General features: G+C 38.3%; 1 protein-coding gene and 1 long non-coding RNA gene across 7 annotated transcripts in view; both read right to left on the bottom strand.

Moving 5' to 3' along the window:
* The window catches only part of TTC8 (tetratricopeptide repeat domain 8), a 59,728-nt gene that overhangs the window by 29,335 nt on the left and 5,529 nt on the right, over positions 1 to 24,864 (bottom strand). The window contains exons 2-8 of one of the 6 annotated variants that reach the window (XM_058739966.1): positions 19,236 to 19,265; positions 13,597 to 13,717; positions 12,188 to 12,251; positions 11,921 to 12,080; positions 11,631 to 11,720; positions 9,479 to 9,523; positions 566 to 651 (exon numbers count right to left, since the gene is read on the bottom strand). In XM_058739966.1, the coding sequence (XP_058595949.1) occupies positions 566 to 651; positions 9,479 to 9,523; positions 11,631 to 11,720; positions 11,921 to 12,080; positions 12,188 to 12,251; positions 13,597 to 13,717; positions 19,236 to 19,265 (596 nt within the window). Of the gene's footprint in view, positions 1 to 565; positions 652 to 9,478; positions 9,524 to 11,630; positions 11,721 to 11,920; positions 12,081 to 12,187; positions 12,252 to 13,596; positions 13,720 to 19,235; positions 19,266 to 24,864 lie in introns of all 6 variants that reach the window. The other 5 variants (XM_058739971.1, XM_058739968.1, XM_058739967.1 and 2 more) reach the window with 5 other exon arrangements.
* Positions 682 to 3,041, bottom strand: LOC131517616 (uncharacterized). Its single transcript, XR_009264703.1, has 3 exons — positions 2,445 to 3,041; positions 975 to 2,222; positions 682 to 861 (listed from the first exon to the last, which is right to left on the bottom strand). It is a non-coding gene; the product is annotated as an uncharacterized LOC131517616 (long non-coding RNA).

The following is a 24,864-nucleotide window of genomic DNA, read 5'->3' as shown; positions in this document are numbered from 1 at the left end:
TCAGCTCTAACTGCTTCGTTACTGACTGGTCTCGTACTAACTAGTTCCTGATGCAAATCACGGGCTCTCTCTGGCCTCAGCCTCCTCATTTAAAAAGTGCTTTTGTATCTGATGGTCTCACAGTTTCCCTGGCCCGGCACTACAATTTTACTATTCTAAATTTTTTTTAATGTTTGTTTATTTTTGAGAGAGACAGAGACCCAACGCAAGCAGGGGAAGGGCAGAGAGAGAGGGAGACACAGAATCCGAAGCAGGTTCCAGGCTCTGAGCTGTCAACTTAGAGCCCAACACAGGGCTTGAACCCACGAGCCGTGAGATCATGACCTGAGCCGAGGTCGGAGGCTCAACCGACTGAGCCACCCAGGCGCCCCTACAATTTTATTATTCTAAAGGTATCAGTTCTTGGTGTTACCATGTGATTGTTCAGGAAGTGCTTTCTCAGGTAAGTCAAAGGCCCAGTTCTTATTTCTTCCTGAGGAAATCTACCCAGAAAAATAATGATCAGAGTTGAAACTCTAAAATATGTCACTACATCTAAGGCCTTCACAAATCATCAAAATTTTACCTGTAGTAACACTTTCCAATCTGCACTTTCCACCACCAGTCCTTGTACTGAGAGTACTCTGTGGAGAGGGCAGCCAAGTCCAAAGCCTTTGAAAACAACTCATTTTAGATTAGGATTTTCTTTTCTAACAATAAACAGAAACAATAATGAAATGAACCGTGTAATTAGCATCAATCAAAACATGCATTAGAAATCAGACAGAAACTCAAGTTGTTCATGTTTCCAGATGGCTCCACCAATTTTCCCTAAATAATCAGTTCCAGACCAGAGGGCTGACAGCAGATGAACAGTAAAAACTGATCAAAGAAAAGCAGATGGACAATATGTTAGAATACAATGCTAATATACAAGGCTTAAAATGGATATTTAAAAATCCCCCAAGTTGTACCCTCCCCCACCCTTTATCTACCATCCAATGATCCCTGTAAAGTCAGTGGTGGTCAAGTCTCTGGTGTGTCAGCCAGATCCAACTTCAGGCCCCACTTTACAGACAGATGTAGAGAAATAGAAAAGGGTCAAGTAAGCAGACAGAAGAAGGCCTGGAAAACAGGATCATGAAGAAGAGTCAAAGGACAAGGGCACTTGGGTATCTGCTGTCTTCAACCACCATTGTTCCATCATCCTGACCCCGCCTCACGTCCAGTGATGCTGAGGGTCAGACCTGCCTTTGCTGCAGACTGAAAAAGATCTGAGTTGCTTGCATATTTTACATGGGTTTATCCCTTTCTCTCCAACATCTTCTAGTTTGTTCCTTCCAGTGTTTATAGATGACTAAATAGGAATTCAGATTTTATACAGAAGTAGAAACCATTTGGACAAAAAGGAAAGCAAATCAATCTTTCCACAAATTTGAAGCTCATGTAAAGATCTAGTGAATAAAAACTCAAGTTATTAGTTAAAAGAGAATTCTCACGTTTTATGATACAAGTCTTTCTCTCAAGATTGGAAAACTCTTACTCTTTAGCCAGTGTTAGTATAATCATTATATCCAACAGTTAAAGTATCTCTCAGATTTTCAGTTCTGTGATCTCAGAATATATCCCATATTACTGTCCATGTCTTAATGTGAACTCATTGCTGAAATGCAAGCCAGATGAGTTCCTTTGATGTCCCACCACAGAATTAATAACTTTTCCTTGTGTTTCCTCATCTTCCCTTACTCCAGGGGAGACTTCTAAAGACGCATACTCTTTATAAAAGAACAGTGTCACCATGCTGAGGTTCTAATGCACCTGAAAATCAACACCTCTATTTGAAAGCTATGTGAATTCAAAACAAGCCACATGCTACTCTCGTATGCTTATTTTTCTTTTTTCCTCCAAGCCAGAAATAAAAGTGGAAGCAAAAACTGGGGAAAAATTATAACTTCAGTTAGGTTATCTCCCAAAATACTTGAAACACATATTTTCAATCAGCTCCATTCGGGACTGCATTGTAAATATCTGAACATGTTAATTTTAACTTAATCTTTATAAAGAACTTTTCCAGCAGATAGATTATACACTCTCATGTTTACTATAAAAGACCTTCTATTTTTTCAGAAAAATATGTCTTTCTCAATTTGCTACATATTCTAATTTCCCAAGGTTAGATTTAGTGCTTGTTACAGGCTGCTGATTTTGTTTATGGTCCTAAAACAAGTCTTCCTATGTAAGACCTCTGTGTTTTTTTTTTTTGTTTTTTTTTTTTGGGACAGAGAGAGACAGAGCATGAACGGGGGAGGGGCAGAGAGAGAGGGAGACACAGAATCGGAAACAGGCTCCAGGCTCCGAGCCATCAGCCCAGAGCCTGACGCGGGGCTCGAACTCACGGACCGCGAGATCGTGACCTGGCTGAAGTCGGACGCCTAACCGACTGCGCCACCCAGGCGCCCCAAGACCTCTGTGTTTGTTCTCAATCGATTAAGGAAATTAATATGACTTATTGATATGGAATAAAAATGTAAAAATATATACTTTAATGATCATTCCTCAAATGAACACTGAGGCTGCACTAGACAAAACTATGTATGACTATTTCAAATGGGCTTTAAGTTCCCTGAGAACAGGCACCCCTTCTTACACATCTCTGTGGTTCTGATATGTTGCTATGCTGTTAAGAGGCACTCAAGGATGATGTGTTGATTGAATTAATTCTATTCCTTATTTCTGACTTATACTGAAAATAACTTAAGAGCCAAACAAAACTCATAGTAGTAAGATTTATAATTAAAAGAAACTAACATTTTAAAATGTTAAAGTGATGACAGATCTTTATTTCTTTAAAGTCTTTCTCAATTTTTCAAAATAAATGACTATGTAACATTTAAGAATCTTTGAAAAATCAATCTAATATCCAAATATTCATAAAGGCCTAGAATGTCATATAAAAGCCATAAGTTTATAAAAGTCCACAGGAGAGGGGACCTTGGCAGATCTAGGCTACATAATGTTTGTGAATACACCCAACTGAGCATCACAGTGTATTTCTTTTTTTTTTTTTTTTTTTTAATGTTTATTTATTTTAAGAGAGAGAGAGAGTAGGGTAAAGGGAGAGAGGGAGGATCCCAAGCAGGCTCTGCACTGTCAGCACAGAGGCAGGGCTTGATCCCACAACCGTGAGATCATGACCTGAGACAAAATCCAGAGTTGGACACTTAACTAAGCCCCCCAAGGCGTCCCGTCCAGTTTATTTCTAAGTGACAGTGCTCCAACCATTAATATTTTTTAAACCAGTCATCCTTTAGCTATTGTTATTGTTGCAACAACTTCAGGATGATGAAATTAAAGAGCATACGGAAATAAAGATTCCAGAATCAACTCACATGCCACTTTAATTTTGCCAATACTGCCAATATCACCCCAAAAGGCACAAGTGAGGAGGGAAGGGAGTTATTAAGAACTCAGAGGCAGAAATACGGTTTTCTATAAGTCAGCTTTACTTCTTCTTATCATTTAGCTATTACTTCATAATATTCTCTATATTTACCTCCAGTATCCTCCATATTTGTCTGCAGATAAACACAGGATCAACCACCCACATGGCACTTAAGTTTTGTCAACACTGCCCCCACAAATGGAAAAAGCATTAAGAATGGAAAGACACAAATATAGTTTTCCATGGGAAGATCAATTTCATTCTTTCTTAAGTACCACTTCACATTATCCTCATTTGTCTATTGTATGTTCGTGTTTGTGTGAAATGGTTTATTTAAAAAGAAATCTGGAGGCCACCCAAAGTAACCAGTATAAAAGCACCTCTGATTTCTTAAGAATGTTAAAAAAAAAAAAAATTCCTCTTTTCTTTTTCCAGATAATGTCATAAAACAGAGTTTGTGGAAAAAAGGCATGAAAATGCATGCTTTCTGCTCATTACCTAAATCCTTCTTCCTTTCAGAAAATAACATTTGTGATAAAAATCTAAAATGACATCTTAATGAGACAATCTGATCCATAACAGAACTATAATGCAATGAGTCCATAACAGAGTAAGAAAACAGAAACAGGGCATCTGTCCTGCTCGATCCTCCTCACATCCATCACAGTACCCAATAATTATTTGTTTCAAGAATAACCCAGTCGAGAAATAAACCAATCAATAAATTCATGAATAAAAAGGAAAACAGAGGAACCAACAATTTGTGCTTTTCACAAAATAAAAACAAAAATTTCTTAATTTCATGTTCTATAAAATATATGTATTGAGGGTAAGCAGATGAAAATAACAAGCGGGATATAATTAATTACAAATATTTTATTTTATTACTGCCCCTAATTTATAGCTAAACTTATAAATGAAAAGTTGCTATAACATTATTGAAAATTTTGGAAAAAATTGGATAAAGTTTTGGTAAAACTGGATACTTTCCATTACTGCCACAAGGTATAGCTTTTCAATTTACTGTCGTACTCTTTTCAATTTACCGTTGGCACCATGGAGGCATTTAACAAATATCTGTAGAATTAACACACCTTAGTTCTATAATACTTTTATTTCCTTTTTTTTTTTTTTTTGGTAATACCTTCTAGCAGATGTTATAGTACATATTTAGACTAATAACTATTTAACATACGTACTAAATGTTATATTCTGTGGGCTTAACATTATAAACACTTTTCTGTTTCTGCCCGAGTTTTGTAATTATGATTTTTTTAATGGCTGCATAAAACGTTAGGATGCAGTGTGGTGTAACTTAGGTTGTTAATCCGGATTGCTTAGTTACTACGGCTAATGCTACAATGAACATCTGCAAATAGAGCACTTGTGAAATTTCTTAAGAAGTTAAAATTACAAAAAAAAAAAAAAAGTTAAAATTACATACACAATAGGAATATGTTATCTTATTCTGTTTTATATTACCATACTCTTTTCCAAATTATTGTACCATTTAAAATATCATCTATATCAGGGTAACAATTTACTCCACTCTTTCCCAGCATTTTTTTTTTTTCAAATTTCAGAAATGTGAAATTGAAAGTCCAAATTCTTTAACTTACTTTTTTGTGTTAGAAAGTGCATCTCTAGTGTGCTCGTTTACTGGCATTTTCTCTAATGTCAATTTTCTGTCACTGGATCATTTCCATTTCCACAAAAAATTTCCTAACAAATTTAGATAAGCTTTTTCCTATTTAACAAACACTAACATTTTTAAATCATGCTTATGTACATATTTCATCCTTCTGTTGTCCTTTTACATTTGTTTGGTTTTGTTTCTGTTCACTGTGCAGAGATATATATATATAAGTCAGTATATGAATATATACTGAGATATATATGAATCAGATATATATGAATCCATAAGTCTCTATTGTTTGCTAGTTTAAATTATTTTTCATTCTTCACTAATCAAATGTCTAAAAGAAAGTCTTTAAACAAATTTTCTCAACAGTGTTGTTTAATGAAGCATAAGGATCTGTTTCCAAAAAAGTAAAAAATTGTGCTCAATGTTGCTTGTTTCTAGAGTATTGAGTCTTTCGCTGTTCTGAAGAATAAAAATACAGGGGCACCTGGGTGGCTCAGACGGTTAAGCATTCAACTTCTGCTCAGGTCATAATCTCCCAGCTCGTGGGTTCAAGCCCCACATCGGGCTCTGGGCTGACAGCCCCGAGCCTGGAGCCTGCTTCGGATTCTGAGTTTTCCTCTCTCTCTCTGCCCATCCCTGGTTTGTGCTCGTTCTCTTTTTTAAAAATTTTTAAAAAGAATAAAAATATAAAATTTGTAAGTGGGGACTCCAGCTCTCAACAGTAGTTTGTATCACTTCCTTGCTACTGAGATCTATTTGAGAGTCATTTTTTGCTGTGCTTTTCTCTTAATTTATGGACTTCCTTCATTGAGCTAGGAGACACACACCCTCCTATTTGTTTGTTATATCAAGCTCTGGTCCTCAAGTCCTGTTCATGCTCCCAGCTCTATTTGCCTACATTAGGAGGCCTAGCATTCCAGCCTTCGATTTTTAATTTTTTAAATGTTTATTTATTTTTGAGAGAGAGACACACACACAGCATGAGCAGGGGACAGACAGAGAGGAGGAGACACAGAATCCAAAGCAGGCTCCAGGCTCTGAGCTGTCAGCACAGAGCCCGACACGGGGCTCAGACTCACAAACCACGAGATCATGACCTGAGCCAATGTCAGATGCTTAACAGACTGAGCCACCCAGATGCCCCCCCAGCCTTCTATTAATCATCGCTTTTCAAGCTATATTCTTCAGCAGTAGTTCCCAATCCTGACTGAAAACTAGCATTGCCTGTGGAGGTTTTACAAACAACAGATTGACCAGACATACTCGTGGGGATTCTGATTCAGGAAGTCTAGCAGGGATCCAGAAATCCATGACATTAAAATTCACCAGGTGAGCAGTGTCTGGGTGGGTCAGCTGGTTAAGCGTCTGACTTCAGCTCAGGTGATGACCTTGTGGTCCATGCGTTTAAGTCCCACATCAGGCTCTATGCTGACTGCTCAGAGCCTGGAGCTTGCTTCTGATTCTGTGTCTCCATTTCTCTTCTGCCCCTTCCCTACTCACACTCTGTGTCTCTCTCTCAAAAATAAATAAATGTTAAAAAAAAAAAAACTTTTTTAATAAATAAAATAAATAAAATTCACCAGGTGATTCAGAAACAGCTGGATTTAGGAACTACTTAAGAGCCCTAGGATTTAAGGGGCAGGAGCTCAGAGAGGGGAGGAGTAAGGAGGTGGCCCAGTGGGTGTATTCTTGGTCTGTTACTTCTGCTTGAACTCCTGCAGCCCTTTTTGTCTGTTTTCTACAGCAGGGTCTGGATAAGATTTTGTTTGAAGAAAAAGGTTTGTGTTGTTTAAATAAAAAATTTGAAAGTCGCTGCTCTGTTTAAGATCAAATGTTTTTAATCAATGAATATGAAGAACTGTGAAAGCATTCTATAATACATCATACGTAAAGGTTAAAGTCTGTTAGAATCTTTAGAGTCTTTAAGATCCTTAGGATCTTTAGAAGAGAAGTTCAGTTAGTGCAGAGAATAAATCCTATTTTATTTCACTGTGGCTCCTATTCCTCAACGCCATTATATCAATGCCAAGATGTAGAATGACATCCTTGAGATGAATGTATTGATAAAGACGTCATCCCTGTGATTTCCAAACAGCATACGATCTGTCTTTCTGAACCCATGGTCTACAACTCCTCCCCTCACAGACCTCACTACAGCCACCCTTGCCTCCTTCCTGCTCCTCAAACAACCCACGCATGCTCCCACTTAGGGTTTTTGCGGTTATTCTCTCTGACTTCCATATTCTTCCTACACAGAACTGCACGGTCTGCCCCCCGCCATCAGGTCTCCGATTAAGTGTCTTTTCAGAGTGGATTTCACTGACCACCTCCTACCCCATCCAAAATGGCATCTTCCCCCGTCACTGTATTCGCTTCCCTGCTCTTTCACTTCTGCAGTACGTACTATCCCATGACATGTTACGTGTTTCTAAATGTGCTAATTATCTCTATTCCTTGCACGACCAGAATATAACCTCCAAAAGAGCAGAGATTTTTGTCTGCTTGCTTCACTCTGTCATCTCAGGGCTAGATCAGGGCCTGGCACACCACGGTGGCTCAGAAATCTGGGGATGAAAGAACAAAGGTCTCTCCAATAAACAAATCCTCCAAAAGTCAAGATACAGCTTTATGTTATGTAGAGATTGACTCATTTATGAATAGGAACGGTGTTTGGATGTTTCTTTATAATGACGGTATAACTCTATGATTTTACGTGTCATACTGTGACTCTGACCAGCTTTACATGAAGTGAAAAAGGCGCGTCCTGACTTATTTACAGAAATGTGCATGATTTCTGCTCCAACCTCAGTTTCCTCTCTTCCCTACGTGGCCACATCCACTAGCACTCATCACAGACAACTTCTACATTCTGTGTATTGGGCCTAGGCTCTCACCTACATTTAGTACCACATCTTCCAGTACACGCAAGTATCTGCACTTGGATAGCCTGTCATAGTTTCAAACTACAAATGCCTTCAAGTGAATTACCCAGCTTCCTTGGAAACTGACTTCCTTCCCTAATTATCCCATTCCTGTTAGTAAAACAATCATTCTTCTTGTAGCATCTTTAGGAGGCAGATTTGACATGTTTCTTTCCTCTGTCCTCCACATCGAATCTATCATCAAGTTCTGCCACTGCTTTCTTTAAAGATGTCTCTCTGATGCTCCCACTTCTTAGTATATGGCCTATTTATTTCTCACCCCGTCATCTTGCTCGTGTTTTTAACCCTTTCTTTACGTTTATTTCCCCTCCTTCCCAAAAATCTGACTTACTTTGTGGATCTTTACTAATATCACCCTTTTGAATTTTTTTTCCCCTTTGCTACCTGGTGACAGTTTCACAGCTTGGCAAGTACCTCTCTAATTGTCTCATTATGCCAATTTTATTTTCTCAGCTGGACTGCAGGCCTGATAGAGTCAGGAAAAAATATATTTTTATTAGTTTTCCTAGTATATGGCATTGTGGTTGACACACAGAAAACACAACTGAGGAAAACGTTTTTATTTCCCTGAATATTTAACATATGCATATAAAGCTTTTTCCCTAAACTAATAAGAAAATGAGGGAAAGTACTATCATTAGACACTGCAGAATTAACTACGTTCAATTTGACAAAATTTGTGAAGTTACTGGTCATTTGCATATTAGCATGTAAAAAGTGAGGGGGCGCCTGGGTGCCTCATTCAGTTAAGTGTCTAACTTCAGCTTAGGTCATGATCTCATGGTTCATGAGCCCCACATTGGGCTTTGTGCTGACAGCTTGGACCATGGAGCCTGCTTCGGATTCTCTGTCTTCCTCTCTCTCAGCCCCTTCCCTGCTCATGCTCTGTCTCTCTTAAATAAATGTTAAAAAAAAAAAAAAACTTTTTCTAAATGAAGAAGTCCTATGCATATAACCTTAAAAGTCTGTTAAGAGACTACAAAGATATTTAAGTATTATTGAAGCTGGGTGATGGGTGATACTAGCTCATTATATTATTCTCTGCACTTGTGTGTTTGAATTTTTCTATCATAAAATGTTAAAGGAGGGATAAGGGGTGCGCTACAAAAAACCAGAAATACACATATTAATAAACCTATAATTCACTATATGGACTACAGAAAAAAATGGATCAACAACGCTATTAGTATAAAAAATAAACTGTAGCAAAAGCACATTATACAATATTCTCAACTATCTATATCTTGCTTTTTAGTGGAAATCTATGTAGTCTATGGACCAGGCACAGTTCTTACCTCTTCTATATTTATACAACTTTTCCTATTGAAAATAACAGTGGATTTGAAAGTATTAGTAATGCTCCAATTTTTAATAATTCGTCTGTTTATAAGGTCAGAAATAGAACATTTCAGAACTGAAATCCCCAAAGTCAGAAAAATTACAATAAAAGAGCATGAATTCAAAACTTACAGTCTTAACATCATTTTCATGATGAAAGATATATTCAAACAAAGCCTATGAAGAAAAAAAAAAAAGGCCAAAAATACATTAGATTTTATTTTACCAAAAGCACTCCATTGGTATATCTGATACAGATATACTCAGACCATTTTGACAGCAGCTGGGTTGAACCAAAATAACAGGTACACTAAACGTGCCTTCATAAGTAAAGGGTCTATCCATCATTTGTTATAATCAGCATTTTAAAATACAGTGATTTATACTTGATTCTTGTTTTTACAAACTGGAAAACTGAAATAACTGAACAAGGTTTTTCGTATTATATACACTATTTTACTACAAAGAGAGATGAAAAGACCAACTCTGAGATTATCCTAAAACAGATTCAGCCCATTTTTTTATACACTCCGCACATGTTATACAGTCATTATGATAACGATAATGACACTTTAGACATGGGAAAAATCCGGAAATTCCTTCTGAAACAAAGTAGATCTTAGGTGTAAAGTGGGATGTGTACATGACTCTAATGTGCAGCTAGGTCTGAGAACCATTATTTTAATACTTCCCCCAGCTCATCTGGATAAATAAGCATTGACCGAATTACCTCTTAGTGGTATCATGTTTGTCCATAAAACCATCAATGCACCCTTGCAAAGAGGTTAGCGTGTCAAGGTTATTAACAAAGAAGACTTAAGAGGCAACCAAAGGAAGAAAAAAGAAATCAGGACAAGTCCCTTCTTTTAAAAACTATACCTGACCCTCCATTTGCTCGGTGATAAAGAAGAAAAGTTAAGAGTACAGCTTGTGCTCCCGTTGCTATGAAAGGAGTAGACTCAAGCAATCAATGCTAGAAATGAGTCTTGATGAGTAAAGGCAAATTGGAAACCAAAGACAGAAAAAAAACCTGGCATTACTTCTATAAAAAAGCACAAAATCTGATTCAGTTTAAATCTAGTAACAGACCAGGTCTGTCCTGGAAGCATCATAGTTTGAGGGAGATGCCTCCATGGGCTACACTCCCTGAATAGAAAACAGCAATGGTACCAACCAGCCATCCAGCCACCTCAAATAAATGGCTGAAAAGGGCAGGGGAGCTGGATACTCCATATGAGTTGCTGTTAATACTTCACTCTCGTGAAGGTAAGGGAAATACACATAGCTTTACAATTTTGCTAAATGAAGTTGACAGGATTGCTGTCAAATGAGAAATTAAAACATCATGGGCATTATTATAGGCTAATTTCCTATCAACTGACATTTCTTTTTCAGCTTTTAATTTCAAGTCTGTATGGCTCACGTCCATTCTTATATAACCTCGTGTTTGACATTTAGTAAATATGTTAAATGCCATTAGAATTCAGATTCAGAATGAGCTCAGCACTGATGCACAGAATTCACAGACATTACAGCTCAAAACTTGAGCTAGGGTTAGACCAGTTTCAGCAACAGCTAAGTGCTCATGTCTCTGAATTATTCCAAGCTCAACTTCAAGTTTATTTTTACACTAGAAAGGTCACGGGCCCCACCTTTCCCTCTCAGTCTCTCCTTTTCTCACTCTCACACATACACACACTTACTTTCACTCTCCCTTTCTCCTTAACATAAAGGAGCATCTAATCTTTGAGTAGTTAGAATTAGTAAGGTAATTCTCAATGAGGATCACTCAAGCCAGACAATGGCTTATGGAGATGCTTGCCTAATTAGTAATTAAACGAACATATTTTTTTCATCTTCTTTTTGACAGTCATAAAATTCTACAAGGCTAGAAAATTATTTTTCTGAGAATAGTCCAAGAGGGAAAAGGAAAACACACACACACACACACACACACACACACACACACACACACACAGATGACCTTCTAAATTTCATTCCACGAAGATGATGCTGCTTGTCTGCTTCGTTTGTTATCAATTACTATTTTTTGTTATAAGTGACTACAATTTCCTATGCAATGGTATTGTATACTTTATTTCTGATTGACTTTCCTTAACTCAAAAGACTAAGAGAAATTTTACACAGTAATTAAACATTTCCATTTCAAGCAAGATATGGCCTTTCCTTCACAAAAGAAATTTTTTTTTATTTCCTACAATGTTATCAGGATAACATATCTAACATTACTACTTCATAACATAAAATCATTTTAAGTACATACCTTTGCCAATTTCGGTTTCTGGGCATATTTTGTCAAATTCAGTCTAGATAAATTTATAAAAGGTCCATCAGGACTTGTAAGCATGGAAGCCTATGGGGAAAAATGACAGAACAAGAAATCTGAAACTCCCTCTGGAAATATAAATTGAGTGTAATGAGCATAAGTAAAAAGAACCACCTTCAAAAAATCTGCCATGTGACTTTCCACTATAACAACAGCAAAAAAAAGATACAACGTAACACCAAGCTACTCTGGTAATACAAAGATAGGGTAAAGCTGACAGAATTTACCGTTCCCAGCCTGACAAATCTTCCAGTTGTGCTGGTGACTGGGCGAGCTGTGTAGGCAGTTCTGGGTGTTCTGATGGCCTGTTCCATAGTGCCAGGCCTTCCGCTCTGTGTGCTGGGTCTAAGGAAACCTGTAATGGGCCTTCCAGCTTGAGTGACTGGCCTGTGAAGAGCGTACATTGTGAAAATACCAAGAAGATCAATAAGGGAAGATTCTCATACAATCTGGTCAGTATTTAATGGCAGAAGGTATGAAACAGAAGTACATACCTGATGGCTGGACTAGGCCCTCCTGTCTGATTAGTTCCAGGCAGTTTCAAGGATGTTCCCGGGCCTACGACATGAGATGGCAAATTCAATTTATAGATTAGTTATTAATCTGTAAAAACTGTCAGCTGTTGTAATTTTCAGAAATGTGCCGGCCTGGTGAAAAAGACGTTAATAACAGGAAATATATTAGGGAAAGGTGTTTGAGACTGATATTTATTAAAAATCATGGTATTTTATGTTCTTACATTTAATCTTCACACTAAGTCTGTAAGGTAGGCTGTATTCACCATTTAGCAAAAGCTTAGAGGGTTTAGTAAACAGGTCAACCTATTAATAGAGGTGGGTTTCAAACTCAAGGCTGGCAGACTCCAGAGCACCCAAAGACGGTTCTATGCTCATAGTGTATTTCTGATACAAACTTCTCCCAACAAAAGATCATGTACCCACAATATATAGAATTTAGACATTTTAACTCCAAAAGAACAAAATGATGGGGGGAAAAAGGAATTTTAGCATGAACCATATGTATTTTTTTCCCTCAATTTCCATTTGAAGCTTTAAAACAGTTATTATCTTGGGGCACCTGGGTGGCTCAATCAGTAAAGTGTCCGACTTCAGCTCAGGTCACGATCTCGCAGTTTGTGGGTTTGGGCCCCGAATCGGGCTGTGTGCTAACAGCTTAGAGCTTGGAACCTGCTTCAGACTCTGTCTCCCTCTCTCTCAGCCCCTCCCCTACTTGCATTTTGTCTCTCTCTGTCTCAAAAATGAACATTAAAAAATATTTTTAATTTATTATTTTTCAAAACATAAAAATGACTGACAACAGTTATAACTAATAAATACCAGCAAGACCACCATACATTATGGTAATCACTAAATACCATTTGCTCCAACACATCTGCAAGCTGGGGGCTGGGCCTCTGCGGCAATCCCAGTGGGCATTCACAGGCCAGTGTATTACCCCATCACCTCATATCATGCATTAGAGCAAATCACCTTCAATTATTACAGTGAAGTGATGTTGTCCAAAGATGCTTTTTTTTTTTTTAATCCTTTTAGAAGACTTGAGTTGTTTGGATGCTTCCTGTGTTTCGACTCTCGGATAAACAATTTTCTGTTATATTAGATAAGCAGTTCAGCTAGAATCCATTTTAAATATAAAATCTGTTTAAATGCATAATATAGCTTGTATTGAAAAATTGTTTTATACAGCAATCCCACATCTTAAGTTTAAGATAGTGTAATTGAATTGTGGAAGGAAAATCTTTGTACTATATGACAGGAGAGAGACCATTAACCTGAAGCAGTGTTTTTTTCATGTATATAATGTCTTGTGTTTATTTTATACATATGTAGTATTCTTCCTCCTAATGGCATTTCATTTACTTAAGTGAAAAACCAATACTTACGTGGAACTTGAGCGATAGCATTTTCATCCAGCATCATTTCTGCAATTCCTTCCTGATCTACGTCAATTTCATCTACATATACCATTTCAGTGAGTGCCCGTGCCTTCAAAATCCAAGCTGCCTATAAACATGGATAAAACAAAGCACACATTAAGTACTATTAGAAGTACTGCCTAGCCTATAGAAGATTTATTATCGTCTAAATTTTATTAGGCATGTTTACTGTTTAAGACATTATGCTAATTTAAAGAGCTATTTCAAGAAACTAATACAAGGCAAGGTCATTACTAATCAAGAAATGCCCATTAGATCAATTACCTAGTCGTCTTCTAACATGCCTTTTTGTAAGTAAAAGAAGAACTTCAGAGAAAATTTTACTGGAATAATAATTCGAAAATCAATTAAGAAAGCTCTGACTACAGTGCTCTTTCTGCCTTCCTCCTTCAGGACCAAAGTCCCTCATGAAGACCTCCCTGATGGTTTAGTTCTAAACCTACTTTCCTCTTGTCTTTCTCACAGAGCGTTCTCTTTACACTTCCATCAAATGTACTCACATATTCAAGAAACACTGTAATTATCAGGCATAGGTTAGCTCCCTTCCCCAAAACACAAGCCTTTTTACCTTGTTCAGTTCTGAATTTTCCATAACACCTATGGTTTTTGCACATAATAGGTATTCCAAAAATGTTGAATTGAACTAAGGGCAATTTCTCCCAATTCCCAAGAAGCTAATCAACACAGTCTTGGCTGCTTTGTGATCTAGGCAGTAGAAAACCTGCTAGAAAGTGGGGGGGGGGGGGGGGGGGGGGGCGGGGAATGGAAAAGGTAATTAAGGAATCTGGAAAATATCAACTTCACTCTACCTTGAGAAATTAGATGTCAAGGTGTGCACCATTAAATATCTTGCTCAACATTTAAAACAGCTTTATCAGAAATGTTTACCTTTCTGCTTCACTACAGAACAGAAGCAGAGAACAAGAAAGCTCGGTGTCCTTGAGCAGCAGCACAGACCTGATACTCTATAGTGCAGAGGAAGCAGCAGCGAGGGAAGTTTGGCGGGAGGCAGGGTAGGACTCACCATACTAGGGAACGGGCTGTGAAGCCGGCTGAAGGAGGAACAGACTGAGAGAGGAACAGACGAGAGCTACAGAGTTCCAAAAAGTCCTCGCGTAAAGAACCCAAGATGCATTCAATCAGTCGGTCCATACCTATGGAGCACTTCCTAGTTACATAGCATTGGGCTAGGTTCTGAAGAGGAAGCATGAGAAGCTTAAAACTTGGATCCTAATTTCCCTGAACACATCACCTACTGAATTAATTGACAAGGCAAAGCAGGGCATGAGAGGTGGCAGGTGTGTGGTATAGACAATAGTTTTATAGGAATTAAAAAGTAGAGATCCTTTTGTGGGCTAAAATAACTGGAATGCATGCATTAGACAAAAGTTCTTAAGGAAAAGGAAAATTCTTCATGCTTTCACTTTAATGGGAATAAAAAAGGCTGCCTTCATAGCCGTAGGTTCCTAAAATGAAATTATATTTGGTTAGATGATTGGGTTTTTTAGCTTCTACTTTCCTGGGTGAGATTTACTGGATTCAGATAACTTAAAATGTTTCAACTGTGTGGATTTAACACAATTGAATAAGCAGAATATGGAATCAAAGAATTCATTTGTTAAATAAATAAATAAATAGATAGATAGATAGATAGATAGATAAATTCCAGTCGTAACTGCATCTAACTGTAAGAGCCACTAAAGTGTGGAAACAATTGGAGGTTTTCATTCATCAAAGATCAGGAAGGTCGGCAGATCTTTATAACTCTGCTCAGGGGTCAGGGAGGTCATCTCTGGCTTCAACTCATGGTTTAATTTAACTTCAAAGATGGAAATAAGTAATCCTGATTTATCTTGAGTCTCCACAGCTCATACTGCCCTGCAAGGATCTGACAGCTTTCATTTCTCAAAAGGGCATTCCTTGCTCAGCATGCTGGTGGACAGGAAGGATTGCAGCATTTTCTTTGAAACAGTAAAGCAGGATATGGGCGCCACGGTTCACTCCCATATTACTAGGGAGCACCTATGGCATGCCAGGTCCTGGGGACAGAGAGAAGTAAGCCGCGGCTCAACCAGCTTACACAAATTTCGGTGTTGTAGGGAAAGCGCAGTGATAAAAGTCTGGAGCATGCTACGGGAGTACAGAGAGAGGCACCCAGCTGCCTGGGAGTAGAGGAAGGGTAGGAGAAAAGAGTTTGCTAGTAGCAAAGACAGGAAAGCATGTATTAGGCAAAGAGAACAGGACAAGGGCAGGCTAGCTTGAGGGCTCAAGGCATGCTTGGCAACTCCAAAACAGTTGAGTACAGTTGAAGAATCAGGTTCAGCTGAGGCAGCAGTCAAAGAAGCTAGAGAAAAAAGGCAAAGGGCAGTTGAGGGACCCTGTATGATCCAGTGAGGTGTAGGGACTTTTATCCTGATGATGAGCTAATGAAACTTTAAAACTCCAACTTGGAATCCTAGTTAAATCAACCTTCTAAAAGTCAACTTTTTATTATTATCGTATCACCTATATGGCTGGGTATTAATTATCCCTGCACATATCTTTTTAATAATTAGCATGTACATACCGTTATCTCATAGTTAACTCCATCATTCTTCCTGACATCCAGCCTCCTACTAACCTCTCAGATATTATGGAGGTGCAAATTTTTTTAATATTAGGCTAAGTAAAAGAAAAGAAAGTAAATCTACTTTTCCCTCACCACCAAATGAATAAATGCTTCAGAAGCCAAATAGGAACATCTTTTTTAAAAGGTTATTCTATATGATTTCACTTTTTCAAAAAGGTAAATGGATCTATATTTCAGTTTCTAAAATTTAATTCTTCAGAAGTAGAAATCGTGGTGGGAATCTTTTATATTTAAAGATCTATAATAAAATCTACTTAAACTATTATTTAATTTTAAATTTCATCATTTTTTGAGAATACTAATCTTCCTGACTTTCCTCTTGTCCTAACACAAATGACCTTGAAAATCACATATCACTGCTTGCTTAAACATCAGATTGTATTCAAAGAACTGCTCTTGGCAATGTGAACAATTCTTGAGATTTTAATGAAAACAGCAGATGGGGCTTTGGCTTTAAAAAAATTTTTTTTTAATTTTATTTTGGAAACAAGCCAAGTATGTTTTACAGCCCTAAAATCCTGTTTAAGTTTTTCAAAAAGTTCAAAACTAATCAGTGATTACATTAAAATGCATAACAAAGCACAATGGGATGATCCCAAACCGGTCCTTGAATCTGAATAAAAAATACAAATTGGTTTTATTAAATATGTTTAAGTTGTTACTACATGACAGGGTCATGCAGTTTATGTAAATATATTTGAATGCCTATGTATTGGAAAGTACTGTGAAATCAACAAAAAGCACAGAAGTGCAGGAACTTTTTTAAAGGGAAAAGCATGTGAGTCAATTATATCGTTCTTTATCTGTAAAACATAATCCCATCTCATTCACCTATTAAGGTAGTCTACAGGACATTATTCTTGAGGCAATGACGGAAAGGAAAGGAAAATAATGCCTTACGAAAAGTGAAAAAGTCTACTGACTGAGCAAAACATGTTGAAATTGTCTCATTCCTTTTAATACAGAATTGGAGGCCAAGAGTTTAAGACATAAAAGAAACAATTTTGCTAGATTATTAGTAGAATAAAGCTACCAAGGAACAGTCTGTCTAGCCTGAGCGAGCCATCATAAGAATCGGTATAACATCTGACACTCTGCCTACTCTACGAAAATGAAAACTTAGCACAAAATATTGAATTGTTATTGTAAAGCCTCATTTATTTTGAAGTTGTGCAAAAGAGGAAGGCAAAATGTACGAATAATGAGCTCAAAAGAATCCCATCAGCCTTGTTCCCTTTTTATTCTTTTAGATCACTATCCAGATAGTGATAGATAACTACGTCTACAGTAACAGAACAAGAAAGTAATACTAAATACAGGTCCTTCATGAAGTCCCTGCATGGTTTGAAACTTTCAAATGCCATTTACAGTTTTAAAACCATAACAACAATGTAAATTATTGACATTTTAATTTAATTTTAACAAAACCAGGGCACCTGGGTGGCTTAGTTGGTTAAGCATTCGACTTCAGCTCAGGTCATGATCTCACAGTTTGTGAGTTCGAGTCCCGCATCGGGCTCTGTGCTGACAGCTTGGAGCCTGGAGCCTGTTTCAGCTTCTGTGTCTCCCTCTCTCTGCGCCTCCCCTGCATTCACTCACACACTCTCTCTCTCTCTCTCTCAAAAATAAATAAACGTTAATTTTAACAAAACCTTCCAAAATCACTGAAAAGAAAAGGCACATTACTTACTCTATTTATAATTTAGGTCCTTCTCAAACGAATTGTGCATATATTATGCAAAAAATAGTTTAGTACCATCTATCAATTTGGAAATCAAAATTACGAACACTGCAGACAAATTCCTTTAAAATCCTTTCAAGAACAGAGTGCTTCATTTTAACCTTTTACGGTGCTTGCTTGATAATATACACAGGCCTCCAACAAAGTACTTTGTATTCTGCTCTCTTGGAAAAGGTTGAATGATTACTCATAGGAACCACATTTGAGGTTCAAGTTGTTTATTTACTGAAAACCACTGTTAGCATTCTCTCTCATGTGGCAGGGCCAACACCTGGCAATATTTAGGGTGATTTATAGCACTCTCATCCGTTCTTATTCCCAGACTTACTGGAAACTCCCTTGTGTTAAAAGCTTCACTGGCCCGCATGTCCCCCTAACCACACTTCCTCTCCTTGGGCTCTCTCCAGACTCATTCACTGCGTCTTCTCCAGTTAGCAGGTCTCTCTGGCCACCTCCCATCTCTAACCAAGATAGTTTGGTAGGGGCGCCTGGGTGGCGCAGTCGGTTAAGCGTCCGACTTCAGCCAGGTCACGATCTTGCGGTCCGTGAGTTCGAGCCCCGCGTCAGGCTCTGGGCTGATGGCTCGGAGCCTGGAGCCTGTTTCCGATTCTGTGTCTCCCTCTCTCTCTGCCCCTCCCCCGTTCATGCTCTGTCTCTCTCTGTCCCAAAAATAAAATAAAAAATGTTGAAAAAAAAATTAAAAAAAAAAAAAAAGATAGTTTGGTAGACAAGGCTATCTGGCCAGTGTCTCCTCCTGTCTTCTTCACGGTGGCAGGCACCTCGCTCTAAAATCGAGCCCTTCCCAGGCAGGGTGAGCCTACTCTTTACTCAAGATATATCATCCTGTCCATCACAATCTTTTCAGACATTTGGGGCTCTGCTGACTTCTTGGCCCCATTCCTAAGCTCCTGGTTTCCCTTGCTTCCTTCTCTATTTTTCTCATCTTTCTGGTCAACATTGGTCATTTCAAGTCTTAAGACTATAAGACTACTCACCCATAGACACAAAAATACTGGAAATAGAATACTCTACATAAAAAAAAAAAAATACTCTACAAAAAAAAATATTGGAAATAGAATACTCTACAGAATGGTAGAGAAGGCTGATTTTATAAAAGCATTAATAGATATGCAGCAGGTTTTCTAATCTATAGGAACGAGTAAGCAATAGGAAGTATTGTATTCTCTAAACTAACAGTTGCAGCTAACCCTTTACCTGAGTCACTGGCAATTCAGGATCCGGTTCCTGGAAAGCATTAAGAAGGTAGTAAACATTTTTAGGAAATACAGTTTCTAAAATAAAAAGTCTTAGTGATGAATTAAGTATTTGTAGACGGACTCAAATTCATTGAATAAAAATCTGAATATCAACTTTAATCTTTCTCCACAAGTACTCAAGAGTTCTGCATATACTAATACTAATATTGGTATTAGTGTGTTAACTAATATACACTGAAGAGTGCTGAATTTGCTATGATCAGAAAATTCTAATTACTCGAACCTCATTTAAAGCACAGAGAAGTTATCTTAACTACTTGTTTAATGAAGACACAAAATCTCAGAAATTAAAAACAATTTTACAGCTATACCAAGGAAACACTTCCTTATATTCATGGTGGTTAAAGCATTCAGACTTTAATCACTTGGGGAGGAGGAAGAAAATCCACAACATACTATAAATCTTTCTACTCCACATAAATGGGATTAGCAGCTGAAGATAAAAAAGTAATTCCAACTGTAATGTGCTCCGAGAAATGTGTATGAATAGACTATGTCATACATATTAGTGTCAGGTGCTAACAAACTCAGGGTTTATTCCTGTCCAAATTAAATAGAAATCCACTGGGGAAAAGTCAGACTTGTAACAAATTTATTTATGAAATAATCTGTACTTCTATATCTACAGTTAGCAATCTGTGCTGAACACTTCACTGGCAGCATGTTTTATCAGGGAAGCTACTAAGAAAAAAGAGAAAGGGAAAAAAAAAATCCTTCCTAGCCTTGCTTTCTACAGCTCTAAAACCCAAGGAGAATACTCAAAATATTTTTTAAAGAATATATTATGTGTGCAAGCAATGTTGAAGCCATCTGGTCACCATGCAAGGGTAAGCAATTTCTATAGCACGATACACGGTAGGAACACGAGAAGCAAAGATGAAGCTAGGCTACAAAAGCAAAGGCCCTGGAGGGTGGGATTTAGAGAATATTCGGCAAGCAGCTGAACCGAACACAAAACAGCAACTAAGAATACATGGCAGTTGGAGGTTTTCAATTCCAGCATGCATCAGGAAGATCTGGAAAAGCACAGATTGCCTAGAACCCACAGTCCATAATTAAAGAAACACACCGACACAGGCAATGAGATGACAGAGGAGTAACCCTTTCTATTCCTTCTTCTGTTTATTTGTATACATGTCTGTATGACCCATTATCTCACTTGAGTCTCATAACAACCACCGGAGGGAGGCAGGTGTTATCCATTTGACAGATAAGGAAACAAATTCAGAGATGTCATGTAATTTGCTCAAGGTCACACAAAGAAGCCAGGCTCTTCCTTGCCAGTGCATCTAGGAGATTAAAAAATGAGTTCAAGATAATAAGGCAGGATTGAAGCGTCAAGTGTAGGAGAGATAGAAGATAAGTTCCACACAGGGAAAAAAAAAGTTTACCCATGGTGACTGCAGACAATACTTGAAAAGGAAAACAAAACACACAAGGGCTGGAAGCCTCTAATAGGAAGGAAAAGCTAGAGGCCTGTCATTCTGCCAAGGACAGGAAGATGCTTCCCAAAGTCAAACGGCAGCTCAGCGTCAGTGTTCTGATCACTGAGGAAGGCCTTCGTGCTCTATCTGGTTCTTCTGCCCCACAGGAACACATCTGTGATTTGCCACACCACGAAGGTGAGGTGAGAAGGTCAGAGAAGATGGGCAAGTGTAAAGACAGGTGAGGTTGTGCAGATGGAAGATGGAGACAAGGCCCAAACAGGAAGTGAGGCCGAGATCACGATCATGTTAGTTCCACAAGCTTCCCCGGACATTCCTGTACCCTGCTAGGTGCTGAAAACATTCTGTGGGGAATGCACATAATTAAATAAATGCCAATACAATGTATGAAATGCTATATTCAAGTTATAGACCAGTTATAGACGACTTAGATGGAGAGGAGAAAAACAATAAGGGAGATAAGAAGGGTGTCAGAGAAAAAGAAAGATATTATTCCAGAAATTACTGAGTGCCAGTGATCTATGAACTATATTCATCATCATTTTTTTTAATGTTTATTTAGAGAGAGCTTGAGCAGGGGAGGAGTAGAAAGATAGGGAGAGAGAGAATCCCAAGCAGGCTCTGCACTGTCAGCACAGACCCTGACGCAGGGCTTGAACTGGCAAACAGAGAGATCATGACCTGAGCTGAAATCGAGAGTCGGATGCTTAATCGACTGAGCCACCCAGACGCCCCTGTTCAGCATCATTTTATCAATTTCACTGAACACTTTCCTCACAGACACTTTCCAGATTACCAACAATCTTTTCAGAAAAAGATCAATGCCAGAATCCTACATGTAAATATCTCTAGCTACAGAGACAATAGCAGCTAACATTTTCGATCACTTACCATACATTAATGAGCTTAACCCTCACAACAACCCTTTGAGGTAGGTGTATTATCAACCCCATTTTACAGAGGAGAAAACTCTGAAGTCAAAGTGTACAGGCAGTATTTGAACCCAGACACTCTGCATCGAGAGCCCGCACTTTGCTGAGTATGTGAGATCATAGCAAGGCATGGAAACAGACTGCTGAAGGGTGTGCCAGCCCAAGGCTGCGTAGGACTGGCCTGGAGATCCATCAGGAGTAGCAGGATTAAGAAGGAAGAGTTAGGATGTTTTAATTTAGAGATAGGGCAAAACTTTTTTTTTTTTTTTTTAAATCACGGAGACTTTCACCTTTGGGTCTCTCAACTATAGTCTGTTATTTAAATTAATCCAACCAAATAGGGAACGACAAGTGAGGTTCATTTGGTCTAGCAAATCATTTCCATGGGTATCGACAGAGTTGAGTACAAAGTAGTTGGGTACAAAATACCCTGGAGTCAGAAGGGCTGGGCTTGATCCTCAGGGAGCCACGTGACCTTGAACGAGTCACACGACCTCTATAACCTAGTGCTCCTCTTGAATTGGAGCAAATAGTGTCTACTTCATAGCATAGTTTCAAAAATAAACCTTGGGGGGGGGGGGCGCCTGGGTGGCTCAGTCAGTTAAGTGTTTGACTTCGGCTCAGTTCGTGATATCATGGCTCATGAGTTTGAGCCCTGCGTCGGGTTCTGTGCTGACAGCTAGGAGCCTGGAGCCTGCTTCGGATTCTGTGTGTGTGTGTCTCTCTCTCCTTCTCTTTCTCTGCCCCTCCCCCACTAGTGCTCTGTCTCTCTCTCTCTCTCTCAAAAATAAATACACTTTAAAAAATAAATAAATAAAATAAATAAACCTTGTATTTTCAAGAATATTTCATAGTTTTGAGGCCTTCCCCATATGCTATCATAATTAGTGAAGTGTAAGGTGGTAGCACTTTCAATGAGAAATATCAGTCGCACAATTTCTTTATAAAACCATTTCTATAATGACCAGAAAAGCCCCACACTCTCTATTACTTCCCTTTCCCAAACCCAGAACTAACTCCCACTTGTGTCTCATCAAATTAAAACTACCTTTTGACTCTCCTTCAGAGCAAGTAAGGGGACAGAGTGGAGTGACACAGCCTGGAACCAACAAATGCTCATTAGCATCAACTTCAATTCACATCAGTTTACTTCCTTCCTTCCTCCCCAGGGTAAGGCTTACTCTTAGGTCGTTGCTATTACTTCAGGGTATCAAATCTCTAGATAATTCTGAATGCGACTTCTTAATTGCCACCATTACTTACGCTGGCTCGGGAGTCCGACCCAGCTTGGCCCTGAAACTTCTGAGACATTATTCAGAAGTTAGCAGTCACACGAAGGAAAACAATGAAAGAGAACACAGAAATTGATGGATATCAGAAGGTTTAGGGAGAATCCAAGGACCAACCAAGCAGCCAAGTAGGAATGTCATCTGTGTAATTCAGCAGGAATACAAATTCATAAAATGAACTCCATATAGAATCAAAAGATTAAGTCTGGCTTAGTCTCCATGGCCCCAAAGAGGAACTAAATTAGATAATCACACAGAAAGATTTGTTTGTTTGTTTGTTTTGCTTAGAGCACCAGATCATTGTCTCAATCAACTAATAACACAGAGCTCACTAGGGACCCCTGGTTCCATGTCTTTCCCTTAAGCCAGTGGCTTTCAGCCTTTTCTCCATCTTCAAATCATTTACAATAATAACCCCTTCCTCTCTGTAACATATCTCATTATAAGTAGAGACTGGGGAGGAGAATGTGAATTCTTCCTGTTCTGATATATAGCCCCCACTCCCACTCCCAGAATCACTGATTTTCATAACTTGAAAATCTATCAGAAATCTACTCCATTAATAAAAGCATATTGTCTTAAAAACCTCACTGCCTGAAAAACCTGCACGTTTTATGAACTGTTTAATTATAATGGAGCTAAAAAAAAATTGGGGCTGGTTTTAAAGCCATGTATCTGACATATGGAACACAAGGAACAGTAATCAGATTAAGCAACTAATCAGGATGATGGACATGAGCTGTAAAAGCAAGCATTCCCTCTAGGTCACACCGCCGTGTGGAAGACCATTTTGCCTTTCTCCCTTTTATATCTTACAACTTATAAGCACTTTTTCAATCGTGATTTAAAGAACACTTTGGAAAAAGACAATGTCTCTCGATGAACTTCTTGTTCGTGCTGTATTTTATCAAACAGGGAAGCTACAATAAATTAACCAGTTATCTTTCTTTCTCTATATTCTCAAGAGATCAGAATCTTAAATGTCCTTCATGGTTACACACCCTGCCCTTTTAAGTCTCACTATTCTGAATCTGGGAAAAACAGTTTACAATCCATCTTCTTCAAGAACCTTTCCACATTACCAAATACCATATTATTACAGTCAACAACCTATCCTTAAGTTTCTTTGTGTCCAAATAAAAATGTATGACTCTAAAGAAACATGCTATTTCATTGTATATCATACCTCTCTGGCCAACCTGACTACCCTGACTTTGGCAAGAATCAAAATTAAATAAAATCCAGATGTCCTAATGGAAAGTACAAAGCACGACCTAAGTATTTTTGATGATACTATACCAAAATTGTATCTCTTACAGGAGAAATAAATGTAGAAGACATAGTCTCAGAGGTGGACTTATCCCAAAAGGTTGATATATCAGAACCAAAAGAGGTTTTTTGGGAAGCTCTGTGGACCAACTTAAAGAAAAATTAACAAATAACAAATCACTTTAGAGAGGCTTTCCTCACCTGGCACAAAAATAAGCAAAACCCAAAGTGAAAAACAACATCTAAAACAAAAGCTATTTGGGGCATCTGGGTGGCTCAGTAGGTCAAGCTTCTGACTTAGGCTCCAGCCATGATCTAGCCGTTAGTGAGTCAAGCCCCGCGTCAGGCTCTGGGCTGACAGCTCGGAGCCTGGAGCCTGCTTCGGATTCTGTGTCTCCCTCTCTCTCTGCCCCTCCCCCACTCACACTCAGTGTCTCTCAAAAATAAATAAACGTTAAAAAAAAATTTCTTTAAGCTATTTTTGTTTTAGGGGCAGGGAAAAAAAAAAGCAAAAATGAATCCATTTGGCCCTCAGAAAAAAACATTTTAATTTCCTTGCTCTTCCATGTGTCCAGGAACTGCTTCAGAGTCATTCATTTGTACTAAAATCAGTTTGGTGGCACAGGAATGGT

This window comes from Neofelis nebulosa, chromosome 7 (genome assembly GCF_028018385.1).
Source record: "Neofelis nebulosa isolate mNeoNeb1 chromosome 7, mNeoNeb1.pri, whole genome shotgun sequence".
NCBI lineage: Eukaryota > Metazoa > Chordata > Mammalia > Carnivora > Felidae > Neofelis > Neofelis nebulosa.
The sequence above is the reverse complement of the archived record's forward strand: the minus strand, read 5'-3'. Positions and strand labels throughout refer to the sequence as shown.